The sequence below is a fragment of the Diuraphis noxia genome, unplaced genomic scaffold, assembly GCF_037042655.1.
Source record: "Diuraphis noxia isolate RWA-SAM2 unplaced genomic scaffold, SU_Dnox_SAM2 contig0004, whole genome shotgun sequence".
Classification (NCBI taxonomy): Eukaryota; Metazoa; Arthropoda; class Insecta; order Hemiptera; family Aphididae; genus Diuraphis; species Diuraphis noxia.
Window position 1 is genome coordinate 30,258,192 of NW_028301714.1, and position 15,530 is coordinate 30,273,721.

A 15,530-nucleotide genomic window follows, 5' to 3' on the forward strand; every position below is an offset into this window, starting at 1 on the left:
TCTAATTGCACCTATGCCTATACATTACTTTGATTTTAAACGTCTCTTATTGACAACATCAGCCATATAATACAATTCTAGCTTAGCCATTTATTTATACATAGCAGCAATGCTCATAATAATTGGAGCAAGCATTTTTTTTTTTTTTTTCAAAGTTTATTAAGGCTTCAACAACACAGGTTTTTAGCTTACTTTAGTTAACATTTATACAAGAAAAAGAAAGGAAAATATATATATGTATACATTAAATTTTGGAATACATTTTACTACATTATTATAGTTATTATTTACAATGGGTATTTAGTGTTTATATTATGAAAAAATGTACTGATTGCAACTGTGTTTTCATCTTTGAAGGCTAGCAAGCATTTTATGATAGGTAATAATGATAAATATATATGAATACACAATAATAATAAATCGATAAAATGTTCTGGTATGTATTGACCAACAAAAGAGCTTGTCAAAGCCATCAATGAAATATGAAAACTTTTAATATTGGCGCATTAATAAACACTCATTTTGAATACAGGATTACCCACAGATAACGAGTAGCGAGTAGGTAGTAGGTACACGAAAATAACATTGCCATTACTCATTGTTCTTGTCAGAGATGTATCATTAGTATATCAGAGGATTAAACGCGTTACGTCAAACCATGACGTAGTAGTATAAGTTCTATATAATATAACTAGGATAAAATCATTGCTCTTTTATATATACTCCTCAACTCATATACACCCAAAGAAATACCCCATAACGATCATCTATAAGCAAAAAAAAAATGATTTTATAATTTTCTGTTAGGTATACGTTTATACAAAGAGACAAATCACTACACACGACGAATGTAATAACTTTGTGTTATTTTATACAACGTAGACTTCGTGACCGACCACACCCACGGGCCACGGGCCACGATTGACATCAAATCCTCATTGGGAAAATAGGATTTTCAATTCATGAAATAACAAATGTTTGATATCAACGAACAGGTGGTAAGCACTGCAACCATACGATATCATAATATAACTGAAAAACTTATTTATTTTATATTCATTCGAAACCCAGGGTTTAAGAAGTTGAACTGCAAGCTTACGAGAGAGAAATTTCTAGGATTTTAAAACGCATAAGTTTTTATGGATGGAAATATATAGTTTTGGGGCATCTAAGGAGTTCATTGTAAAGTTATGTATCATAATATTATATTCATACAGTTAATGATGACAAGTCAAAAAGTTGTAACCTCTGTCACAACTTTTTATTTTTAATATAAATTATATGGTATTTTAATGTCAACACGTATTTATTATTGAATCGTACCTATTATAATATAATTTATTAATTAGAATAAAGAGAAATAAGGAATTTAAGTAATTAACCAAATTTTAGAATAGGTACCTACTTATGAATGTCCTTCAATAATTAATTAATTATTAAACATTTATTAAAATAATAATTAAAATGTATGTTAATTCTGAGTATAATATTATAGTTAGTATAGATATTCCATATAATATATTATACTTTAGAAATATATGAATATATTATAGTAGATAAAAGTAACTAAAGCAGTATATATAACTTTAAATTTAAAACTATTGTATGTTTAAATATTATATTATTTTTGAATTGGATATTCATAATATGTGAAACTGACAAAGACAAATTATCACCCGCAAATATAATACATTTTCTCCACACTTTTATTGGGTATGTTTAAAGTTAAAAAAATAAGTAATTATTTATTTTTCTATTTTTATCAATAACACCAAAAACTATTTGTCACATTTGTTTGCGTTTCATTATTATTTCAGATGAAATTAATTTACTTCATATTGTGTACAATGTAAAAACACTAAAATATATATTCATAACGGATAAATGGTGCCAAAGAATAAAAATATGCTTCAAGTTCTATACAACGTATTAACTGTCATTTGTCACTAAAAACTGGTTGTATTAATTTCTTTTTGAATATTGAAATAAATTATACTACGGTTAATCCTATCACTTATAGTATTTTTTTTTTTATTAGAATTAAGGCATTAACTACAATGGTCATTAACCTGGTACTATGTAGGATGGAATGGTTAATTGGAACAACTTTTGTATTTATGGAAAGGTTGCTAAAACCCGACTGGTCACCCATCTGGAAACTAGCAACAACGGCTGATAGGTAGTAGGTACACTCATAGCGTTTCTGCAGTTGAGCGTACTACCGCATCACACCATGCCATTTGTAATAAATCTATATATATATATATATATATATATATGTATATGTAATATTATTGTAAATTATTTTAAGAAAATAAAAATAAAAATATTTTTTTTATTATTATTCTTAAGTTATTAATAGTTTCTACATATATAGTTATTAATATCTTCTTCTTTTTATCTCCTTAACTATATCCGGTCTGTTATATAGGTGATGTAACTCCTCATTGAAGATTGGAATGGGCAGGTCATATATGGAGGAAACCTGATGCTTTGACAAAGACGGTCTTACAAGAGAATCCAAGAGGGAAAATACCACTAGGAAGACCCCTAATGCGATGGGAGGATTGTGTCAGGAAGGATGTAGCAGTTTCTCTGCCTTAGGAAGATTGGCATATGCTAGCACAAAATCGTGAAAGATGGAGGCAGTTATGTTTGGTATAAAAGGCCGTAAACAAAAAAAAAAAAAAAAAATTAGTTATTAATATAGATTTAACGGCAAATGGTTAAGAGCAATATTTATAAACATTGTAATTTTTATTTTTCGTATAGTTTGAGTTTATTTCTACTTATGTACATAGTATTATAGTATATTATACAGTATACATAGGCCAGGCTATATGTCTAATAAAAATATTAATTTTCAGTTTTAAAAACTTTAAATTAATATTCATTTGAAAATAAAGAGAAAAAACTAATGAAATGTTGTTCTCATAGACAGTGCTTATAAAATATCTTAAATAATATTTAATCTCAGTATATTAATATTAATAAATATTTAATATTTAATTACATTTTAATTAGGTACACTGCTTGTTTAAATGTAAAATATAACTTAAGCTAAGATGAAAATTAATTGTGATACAATATGTTATAATAATGTGATTTATATAATATTTGGATAAAAATTTTAGTTAACCATAGTTGTGAAATAGCCAGCATATAATTTTAGGCTGTTTCCCCTTCGATTGGAAAATTACTAACGTTGAAATATGTTCGTGGCGCTGTACCGCAGTAGATGCTATAAAGACTCTATAATTAATTTATAACCTATAAGTCACTTATATTTCATAATAAAATATATATATCATTATAGGACCACTGTTCAGCAGCTATAATAATAGCTGGCAAAGAAGTAACAATACATAAGGAGACCTAACCAATGACGTAATTTTCCGGCCTTCAATTTAAAATCTCGATAAACGTAAATAATCATTATAAAAATGTTTTAAAAGAACAACAATTTAAATTATTAAGTCAATTAAGGATGTTCAATGACACAGATCTCCGATGTATATGACATTGTTGTCACTTATATACATTTTTTTTTTTTTTTTTATTAGATATAAACAATCTATACATATTGGCACAATAAGCTTACTTAATACACACATACAAAAATATTTACTATTTTAACCTTTGAAAATTAATATTCAGCACCTAGCACTACTAATCAGTGGGGGGAAGCTTATCCTCATTTAGACCACTTATATTTGGGTTTGTGGCTGTGATTTCCTACTGGACCGGACATCCCTCAGTACACTTTTGAGAGTGAATAAAACAAACACATTTTGATACTTATAATATATATCTATTACGTACATAATAATATGCATATCTATGTGTAGTAACACTATGTATAGTAACACTGCAATAATAATACTCACCCTAAATTTCTTCGACGATCTCGATCCCTCGCTAATTTGGCTCTACGTCTTAAACAGCATATTACCATTAGCGCCAACAACGGAAACCCCAAAATACACGATACCATTGGTATGATTATCTTCTCCGGAGTCACTAAAAAATTATAAAGCATATCTACATATAAGATTATTAGGTTCTTTCAATTTTTAATTTAAAACTTTACCCGTTGGATAAATAATTATGGTGGTAAACTTTTTGTTCTGTTGGTCTATGGCAGTTGGAAATTCAGAACCACTTTGACTTGAAGACATTATGATGACAGATGGCAGTTATAAATTTCTGGAAAAAAAAAACAAAAAGTGTATTTTAGTTGTAATTTTTAGAACATCTTAACATAACAATTTTAGTATATTTGATTTTGATTGATTAACTGGTATAATTATGGCATTTCAATAAATCAATCACGTAGTATTCAAAAATAAAAATCTAAGACTATAATTTATTGTTTACATTATATTTTATTCTGCGCAACATAATTTTAATGATATCGATACAAGGCACATACACTATGACGTCTTTAACGTATTTTACACTTTACGATATAGAATGAAACATATGTGGTAAAAATTGGGATGTTTTATTTTTGTAGAGTAGAAGTAAACAAAAACCATGCCTACAAAAAATAAAAATGATAGTAAAATAATAATAATTTATGGCAGAATAATATACATAGTAAATTTCAACGTATACACGTTTTATACTTCGAGTTTTTTAAGCCATAATTTATATTTATACAATATAAATAACATTTTAAACCAACGGCAACATTTTTACTTTAGGCATATACCAAACCGTATAATACAGAAAACCCATCACGGTTGTATTGCGGTTAAATTCGATCCTTTATTATACCACTCGCGAAAATTGTTAAACAGGTGAAATAACCACTAAAGCCGAAACTAATGAAAATATATTATTATATTTTGAAATAGTTTATGCATACACCGTTGGCAGCTGAATGTGTTTTATAACGTGTCACTGCTCTATTAGACGGGACGCTCTTTAGTCTTTTTTTTTTCAAACCTCAACAATAACTTTGTCTATGCTCGTATCATGTATAGGTACTGTACGTTTAGTCATAAATAATAATAATAATAATAATATAATATATTACATTACAATGAAATTATATAACACTACTATTACATTAATACTCGTGGTCGTTTGTTTGGACTATTTTAATTAAACATCATATTATTCACCGAAACGAAATATTATGATTTAGTAGTAATCGGTATGCACAAAATTATTGAACATGAACTATTGCTTACGCAAATAATATATACAACTCAAAACACATTCATAGGTTACTTGTATAACAGCGATGTTTTCATTTTATTTTTATCTTTTGGAGCGAGGGTGGTTAAGTGATCCACATTTCGTGAGTTAGACTTTGATTATATTAACGTACCTACTCATAATTTTTGTATTTAAAGTATAAATATTTTTAAATCAACATTTAATATAATATAAGTATAATGAATATTTTTGTTAAAAGAAAATTCGAATGGTCGATTTACGAGTGGTATCGTCGGAGGAGAGTTTAAATCAGTATCATTTGTTGTGTATAACAATTTTATTACTTCCTCTCTATCTTGGTCGAGTATCAGATAAATAGGCTATTATTATTATTTATTTGGATATATCATTAATATATACCGTAGAACAGGTACGTACACTTCGTAAATCATAATTTTATTATTTTAAATTTTGTTAATAATATAATATTATACGCAATAGAATGATAATTTCGTTTTCGAATTATTTTATATTGTACGATTTTGTTTTATAGTGGAAAAATCATTCGGATTTGTTGGTTTTAACTTTTAAGTGTATATATCTACAAAAACCAATATCACTCCAAATGTAATCTATATAATTCGATATTTGCTAAAACATGTACATAACGTAACGTCAGTAAACAAAACGTAAAGTACCTACCTATAACGTTTATATAATAATAGAAATGAAAAGTTTTTTGGATCAAAACTATTTATTGAATTTTATTGGAAACACGTCATGTATCGTTAGTTTTTCACAGAATACATGTGCACTGTTTTAGTATACTTTTACTGATTACAGAATGTAAGAAAAAATTGACTTTATATGACATATTTATTACAAACTTGCGTATATATATATATTTTTTAAATAAATTAAGAATTAAGCATCTATAATGTAATACATGTTAAGTACTGTTTTTTAATCAAATTTAATAGTTAAAACTCTACAATGTACCTATGCATTACAAACATAATAGTAAAATAAGCAAAAATACGTACAGTATAATATTACACCATACGCATTGTATTGTGGAAAATAATAAACGCAATTTTCCGTCACATTTATTATTCCCGCATTTCGCGTTTACGGTTCGAAGGATTTATGGCGCTATCGTATAAAAGTACAAAGTGCCGTATAAAATATAATTACAATTTTAAAAAGTTCAATTGCCGCAATAGTATAACAGACTGTATATACGGAAAAGTATATACAACTAAAATCGAATACTATCATATTGCTGCCAATTGGAATAACGGGTACTGCAGGGTACAATAATATAATAAACTTGTTAACGTTTCAAATGTCGATAAATTTAAAACAACACGGAGTAGAACGTTTTTAAATTGGGCCGTAGGTACGTACCTTCACACGTTTTCTCCAAAAGGTTTTTTTTCCATAATATACCAAACGAACGGTATTATATAAATTTTAAATGATTGAGAAAAAAATATTTCATCGTAATATTATATTATATATATATTATAAGTAGTTACCTACTAACCGTTGTCGATAATATTATCATAGTCACTACATAATATATTATTATAATGTACTTTATTGTTATTATTACAATATAATATTAAAAGCATCCCGTAGAACAACCGCTCTTATCGGCTTTGTCGGTTGAACTGCCAAAAAACAAAAAATAAACGGTTCTTTTTAGTACAGCGGTTGCTATTTTTACACCTACTAGACGACATAGACCCTATGCAGAGCAAGATTTAACGTCGGTAGATATATAGGTACCTCACGTATATATCAGTCACTGGCAAAAACGTTTCACATAAAATGTGGTATAAGTCGGTCGATGGTATATACAGGGTGATTAAGCAAGCACCCTCGCCCATAATTTGTTCCTTTAATAGTGTATTTATTTTGTTCAAGTACTGACTTTTCGAATTTTTAAGTACACTACACTTAAAACACTATTATTTTCAAATACTCAAATGTTGTATGCCATTTAAGGATTTTTCTGTGTGCGGTGGCAATACAAAATCATTTTTATTTTCAAATGAGAACGAATTTAATATTAAAAATATTTATATTAATACAAGCAATTTTAAATCATCATAGCTCACACATTTTTACGACAAAAATTAAATTCATTTTTATTAAATCTTATTTTTACAAATAATTTTTAATTACTGTGTATTACAGAAAACCGATAGGCATGAAAATATAATTGATTTTAAATTTTAAATTTTAAGTATAAACATAAAATAGCTTAATCAATAATCTATGTGATTAAATTTTTCAGATAAATCGGTCTTACAAATATTGTGCACTCAAATTGCTATATAATATGATAAAAATCTAATTTATTACTCTGTCACGTTGATATTATAGTGAACCAATTGTGGCGATTTGTAATAATTTTATCAAAAAAAAAAATATATTTAGAAAATCTCATGCTGGATACATTTCTGTAGGCATAAATTATAATTTAAAACTACTCACCTCTATTTTACAACCTTGATTTTAATATAAAACTAAACTAAAAAAAAAACCTCAACACTACGTAAACCTATATGTATTTAAATACCCATTCTAAACAACTTTTCTAAAATAATCGTATAGAACTATTAATTTTAAATATACTGTATCTAAAAATTAGTTGAATGTTATTTAACTGTATTCTACAAATTATATTATTATTAATTGTAATGAAATAGATGATTACAAAAAGAAAAAAATATTTAAGTTTTAGGTTATAGGTGAGGCCCTCTATTTAAATAATATCTGTGTAATATCCTATTACTTTTCGATCCATAGGTGGTACTACGAGGGGGGCAGAGTATGCAACTGCCCCTCCTGTGGACCGTACCTGACACCTGTATTAATATTTAATTCCTTAAATCTCAGTTTCCAAACTTTCTCTAAAATAATATATTTTTCAAATTTTAATACTAAATTTTTGTTGTTGCGAAATATGTGTTATTTTTTTTGATTATATTGTATTTGATCTAAAGTTATTCTACTATTGTTTAACGTATCTGGCATGGTTAACTGTTAAGATAAACTATCTACACCGTCCAGATAAGTCCCCTTATCAAAATTGAGTTACCAACATAGATAATAAATGAAAAGATAAGAGCACGTTACATATTATACATCTTAAACCGAGGATTGGATTATTGGACCACGGTCTTATTTAAGATCTAAAGCAAGATACCACAGCAATTTAGTATTGAAATTTAAAAAATATATTTTTTTAGAGAAAGTTGGGAAATTGAGATTCAAGGAATTAAGTATTAATACAGGTGTCAAGGTACGGTCCTCAGGAGGGGTAGTTGCATACACTGCTCCCCTCGTAGTACTGCCTATGATCCAATCAATTTACTTCTGTGAAGAGCATTGATAGATTTTTTTTCTATTTCTATTAATATGTGTTTGCATACAATATTTAATTCTAAAAATTAATATTATTGAAATATCAATATCATAAGAATTTAAAGGTATTTGAAGTAAATTTTAAATTTATTAGATAATTACTCCTTAATGTTATTATAGCTAGTAAATTGTGTTGTATGTTGGTGTTTTAAATTTGAACATTTCTTAGAAACTGTTAGAAAAACAACGTTGTGAATCAAATTTAATTTTGCAAAGCTCTATTTTATGTACAATAGTTACAGCAATAAATTAAAACAAAACGTAGGTATAAGGCTCATGTGTGTTTGAAAAAAAAAAATATATTGTTATTGCTTGTGATCCTAATAGGGCAGTTAACGTCTGAAAAAGCAACACTAAACTACATTTTGGGTTTAACCATAATAAATCATTACAAATCATTAGGAAACATTTTTTGTTGAAGTAAAAATTATTGTTACAGTAAAATATACTTAAACCTTACAATCATAATACAATTATAAACATATGCAATCAAAAACTTAAATGTATTGGTTAAATTTTTTCAAGTATAAATAGTACAATTTAAAAATTCAAACCCATATTATCTATAAAAGCATCATAATTCATTATCATTGATGTTGATACCATAGGTAATAAAATATGCTGATGAACTATTATATAACTATGGATATAATATGTTTAATATTTATATAAGTACTCTTTACTAACAACACTAAATTCTAATGAACTATAAAGTAGAATTTTATCGATAAACCCAAAGTTAACATTAAAATAATAAAATAAATTAATATTTTAGATTGATTATCATTTATCATACGAGTGTCTATTATTATTTACGATAATGGTACTTGGATAAAAAGTTATTAAATTAAACTTTAATTATACATTAACCTATACACTAAAGAAAATTAAAACTCTTTTGTAATTAAAATGTACAAAGCAACAATATTATTTAGGATTTTTTTATTGATTAGTTCGTAGAAATTTATAAAAATGATGCTTTGGAATCCAGTGATTAATACAAGTGATAAAATAGTTTTTAGAATGAATATTAATTACCGATGATAGAAAACAAAATTAAAGAATATTTAGCAGATACGCTTGGAAATATGTACTGTGACTCAGCACAAATACGTCTGATGAAAAATATTACGAAGAATAAAATATTAATATTCAGCATATTTTATGATTTTTTTTGAACATTAATGTATTTTTGATACACATAATACTACGGCAAAATTTCCAAACAATTGAATAGTTATCTTGTGTGAAATAATTTTAGGACATTAAATTTGGTAAATAAAAAATATATCATAATATGATTTTGCCATCTTGAATCAAAAACAATTATTAAAATAACAGAATAATATTGTTTATTTAAATATTATTTTTAAAGAATTTATATGTTGTTATATAAAAATGTTTAAGTTTATGTGAAACATGTTTTGATCATTCACTGACTCACTATAGCAGATACTAGTCGAGTATTATATTTAGTTTATCTCACTTCAAGTATTTTAAATTCGTTTAGTATTTTACGGTAAAATAATATATTTATAACGAGATAGACTGGAAATGTGATGCGGCAAAAAAACAACACATAAAACGGCCGTTCTCACGGCCACCAATTTAATGCACATATCAAGACAGAATCATACGAGCAACCGTACATAAGGATAAGAACTAGGTGATTCTTCACAAGTATGCTCAACGATTATGACGAGCGAAAATGACATCAACGGAGCAGAATAGATCATAGGATCGATGTCATATTCACTCGTCATAACAGAACTGTCCGCCAATGAAAACAGCAACAACAGCAAAATCTGGTATATATACGGGTGCATTTTACTGATCGTCACCCAGTACTCCTTCAACCTTCAAGACATCAAAACAAGATTCATTGCTGTCTACAAGAAGTAAAAGGAGAACGACCGACGACGAAGCCGAATACGAAACACGTTGCAGTGCATTAAGAAGCGAATCGGACACGACTAGCCAGAGTCCAGACCCTCGAACGGCGACGATCTTTGAAGCCAACGCCGACCACACCGCATTATTAAAATAGCCCGTTTCCGGGCTGATAACACCGACGCAGCTTACGAGCATTACAGTCAGCGCCGTCAACAACACCAATAGAACGAGCAACGTACGACTCACCAACAGATCATCACCCGCAACTCAATCCGTAAAGTTGACGGATACCTAAAACGGCCCTTTTAAGGGCTGATAACAAACGTGTACTGTCCCCCCAAGCTCGCCTGCCTAGGCCACGCTTCCCATCCGGAACTATAGATCGACGCCACTTATTCGAGCGGGCTGATCATAGTCAACCGGGTCGCCCCTTCATTGTTCAATTAAACCTATACCCAACTTTGTAAGGACCGCCGCGCATCCATACACAACCTTGTCGGTGTGGGAGCGCGAGCCGTCCACTCCCCTTATATTGTATATAAATATTTCCTTATCATAGAAATAAACTAGCAGATGATACCATAAAGGCATTTGTATACTTTATTTGAAGTAACAGATGTTCGCTTCCGGTGACTCCGTTACAAATGGCTTACTATCTAGACTATATTATGCTAATTTATTTATTTGATATTAGTAGACCTCGATGAGTAACAAAAAACAAAATTCAAGTTCTCTGTGGCCGCTGTTTTTTAAAATTATTTTTAAACTTACTCAAAAAATACATTATCAAAACTAGTACTGCATAACAATTTAAATAAATTTTGCATCGTCGATATAAATTTAAAATTAAATTATTAAAAAGTGATAGGAAAAAAAATATCTTGTATAATATGAAAATTAAGTAAATAATTATAATAAGGACATTATGCACAAGTTGATTATTTTAACGTTAGATTATTATTTCTCGTATCAGTATTAATACATTTTTTTTATTTTATCACTATCTACTAGGTCAAATCGTACATTTTACTTATATTTTGTTTGACGTTTAAAGTAAAATATTTGTAATATTTATGTTTATTGTAATATATTTATGGTACAACCATCAATTATAATATTACCAAATTTCAATACAAGCTTATTTATAACCATTTAAAGTATAAAATAACAGAGTATTACATTGAAAGTTGCACATATTACCCACATTCTTAACCATCCTTTTATACAAAAGTTAAATTTTGGATATATATATCCATCAAAGTTTTCATAAAAATATTGTACTACCTACAGAAAGTGAAATGATTTATAAAAGGCTCTTTGAAAAACAAATATTATGATACAAAGAATCTTTTTTTATTTTTCAAAAAAAAAGGGTCTTACGTTATAAAATGTATTCTGTATTTTACCTTTGCAAAACATGAAACTTCCAACTCAATCAGAATATAATTCACAATGTTATAATATGACCTTATTGAATTTTCAGATTTTGTGGTCTTTCTTATTGAATATAATTTTGGAAATCACATTTCATCCGAGTAAACCATATTAGGTACGATGGTTCAATGGCTTACATACTCCTACTTCTTAGAAAGGTTACTAAACACTTGTATGACATGAACCATTCATAAAAACTCGAGGTAAACACACTCACACTTATCAAAATGTATTCATCTTCAACAGTTATAATGTTAATCGAATTATTATGATTATTATCCCAAATGTCATATCTACAGACGATTCAGTCATTATCAAAATACCTAAGAAATTTAAAAACGTAATAAGGTAATACGTCACATGTCATCTTGAATCTTAATTCCCTACACAAGTATCAATCATAATAAAATATAGGATTACCTATGTCTCTAAATATTTTTGTTATTTCGAAATTATCTCCAATGCTACCTAATTCTATAATTAGGTATTCGTAAAAAAAAAGCCCTGGAAAAGATCCACGGGAAAAATCCCACCCTGGAAAAAAAATCTTTGATATCAAAATGCGGTAAAAGTCCCGCGTATGTAGGAAAAAAATCCCCGTACTAACTAAATATCTATCTAACACTTTTTTATTATAGTGTACTCTGTCTATATTATAATTTTCAATTTTTAAATGTTACATATACCTATATTTTTCTTATCTAATTAATAATCATGTAAGACTTTTTTTGACAAATTAATTATTGTTTAATGTCATATTACATTAAATGTAAGTTTTTTGATATAGTTACCTTTTAATAAAATAAATGTATTTCGTAGTGGCTGTTGGCTAGTATAATACATTTGATGCATTATAATACAGTGGTCGCCGCTTATTGAACTCACATTTGAGTCGATTAACCGAATGAGTCAATAAGGCGAATGACTCAAAACATTTTTAAAAATGCTTAAATTTAAAAACATATTTACTTAAAAATATGTATTGAGATTCAAAGTATGTATGAAAATAAAAATATAGCTATACGCAATCAAAAATAAAATAAAATTAACATAATTAATTAATTTTTTTGTTAAAAATCCATCTAATGTTGATTGGATTTTCCCTTCTTCGGCCAATTTCATAAACATAAAATACATAAAAGGTACCAACTCATTTATTACACGTTTGTTCAATGTATGTACATATTTTATTTATTTATTTAATTTTCAAATGACCCTATTAACCGGTGTGTGAGTCAAATAGACGATTTTTTACTGTGTATTTGTATATGTGCGAATCGGGAGCAGCCGTTTTGAGTCGAATAGGCGAATGAGTCAATCAACCGTGGGTCCAATAAGCGTCGACCACTGTATGATTAAATAATTAATGAAAAACAATTTTTAACATTTATTTTTAAGTTTTAATATTAGTTGATTAATGTTAGATGTATTAGTTTACTATATATTATTGTTATGACATAAAACTATAAAACTATACATAAATTATTAAACTAGTATTTTATATATTGTATGGTTAGTTATGGATATGTTAAAGAATTATTATACAGATAAATTTAATGGTTATATAATTATTATATTTAATTATGTTTACAAAAATAATTATATATTTAGTTGGTACCGAGCTTTTTTTTCCCCTAGAATCGAATAACTCATGTAAATGTACTTTTATAATTTATGTTTATTTATCTACCCATGCTATTATTATCACTGGATTTTAATCTTGAAATTATACTTAGGATTTGTTAAGCTATAATCCTGATCCGGTAGTATATGGTGTAGGCTAGGTAATAACAATAATATATGCTTATGAATTGTGGTATGTGAAGTAGAAAAACATTGACTATAGAGTCTAATTATTAATGATGTCGTATACATTTCCTATAAAAATCAATTTTTTTATAAAAACTGCAGTTTAAACATTTGATAGAATACCTGAGAGTTAAATTAATTGAAATTATATTCAGTTATGTTTAATGGGATTTATAAAATTTGATGGGGTAAATGAGAAAAATCTAATGGATTATGTATGTGGTTTTTTAATTCACCACTGGTAATTAATTTTGTTAGTTATTTTTTATGTTTTTAGCATGACGTACAATATCATGTGTAATATTTTTAAAGAAAAGTGAAGTTTAACTACGGCTTATCGTACCGTATATTTTGAAAGTGAAACTTCTGCAGAACTATGTATACATTATGCACTTACCTACTACAGACTGTAATTTAATATATGAGCATTATATAAGCTGAAAGCTCACAATAAATAAATATGATATATTGATATGTAGGTACTCCATTCATACATTATGTAAGGAAATGTAAAGATAGACGATACTGAATTTTTTTGAGAGTAATATAGTTTCTTGAGTATTTAAAAATTACTAATAATAGATATTAATATAATATTTTAAACACTATATTCCATGCATATAGGTAATATTTATTTTTTGTTACTGATACTAAATAGGTATATTATACTATTTTAAAATAATCTGTTGTTTATACTTTTATGTAGTAACTCTTGTTGGTGACATTTTGTAAAATCTACTAACAAAGTATGTTTTATGTTTTTTTTCATCTTTATATAGTATATACGTAATTTAATATTGATTTATCAGTTTACTAACTCTATATACACTTTAAGTTTATACAAAGGAAGTTGTTTGGTGTATATAACTGCATAACTATTTAACTGTTAATATCATGAACTGAGATAAAATAGCTTTCATGTTGTTATAATATAATATTATAGTTTATACAACCATGTTACTGCACGGTTAAATGCTTCATAATGAAAATCTTTACTAAATTCATCTAAGGTCTTCATCTGGACTGAACGCTGACCTGGGCCCACTATGGCCATATCAAACGTATTACTCTCAACAATCAAACCAGCTGAGATTTCTCCTAACTTCCAAAAACATGAATCTAAACAATAAAATCCTCCCTTATAAAATCCTCTTGAAACCAATATTGTCATATGACATAGAGCTCTAGGGCTCAGCCAAGCCTTCGAATATAAAAACATTATAATCTAAATACCTCCATCAAATCACAAAAGCTCTTTTATATGTATCAAACTATACACTCCATAATGATTTCTCCATTTCAACAGTGAAAGAAGTAGCAAAAACTTTATATAAACGCTTTCACTAAAATGTATTCAACCACTGCAATTCTCGTCTTTAAATATATCTATCCTTAACATCATGGGTCATTCCAGACGGAATTTGAAAAGCATATGGTGCCAGGGCCTTCTAGACGAACACATTTTTAACTGTCAAGAAGTCTCCAACCCAACAACTCCCACTCACTTGTACTTATTGTAACAAAAAAATTCATCAAAACTATTATCCGATAGGACGAGTATGCTACATTAATATATTATAAATTAAATACATTTTATGCGACTGTTGATATAGACGATCGTAGGGCACAGAAGTTATAATGTGAGTATAATCGCGTTTTTATGTCTAGCAATCCGTGAAAACTGAAAATCGCTCGGAAAACCCAGTTCGGAGTAAATTTTATGACCGTTAGTGAACTACAATGAATTATTATATATGGTTGTTGTTAAGGTATTACTCGTGGGCTTTGCACTA

The 15,530-nt window shown here is 27.6% G+C and overlaps 1 protein-coding gene across 6 annotated transcripts in view; it reads right to left on the reverse strand.

Moving 5' to 3' along the window:
* LOC107165878 (uncharacterized) overlaps positions 1–15,530 on the reverse strand; it is a 119,198-nt gene that overhangs the window by 27,827 nt on the left and 75,841 nt on the right. For 3 of the 6 annotated variants that reach the window (XM_089225375.1, XM_089225376.1, XM_089225377.1), the window contains 2 exons: positions 4,091–4,206; positions 3,888–4,020 (listed from right to left, as the gene is read on the reverse strand). In XM_089225375.1, coding sequence (XP_089081501.1) covers positions 3,888–4,020; positions 4,091–4,178 — 221 coding nt within the window. In that variant the 5' untranslated portion in view covers positions 4,179–4,206. Of the gene's footprint in view, positions 1–3,887; positions 4,021–4,090; positions 4,207–6,573; positions 6,834–15,530 lie in introns of those variants that run through there. The other 3 variants (XM_089225378.1, XM_015514312.2, XM_015514311.2) reach the window with 3 other exon arrangements.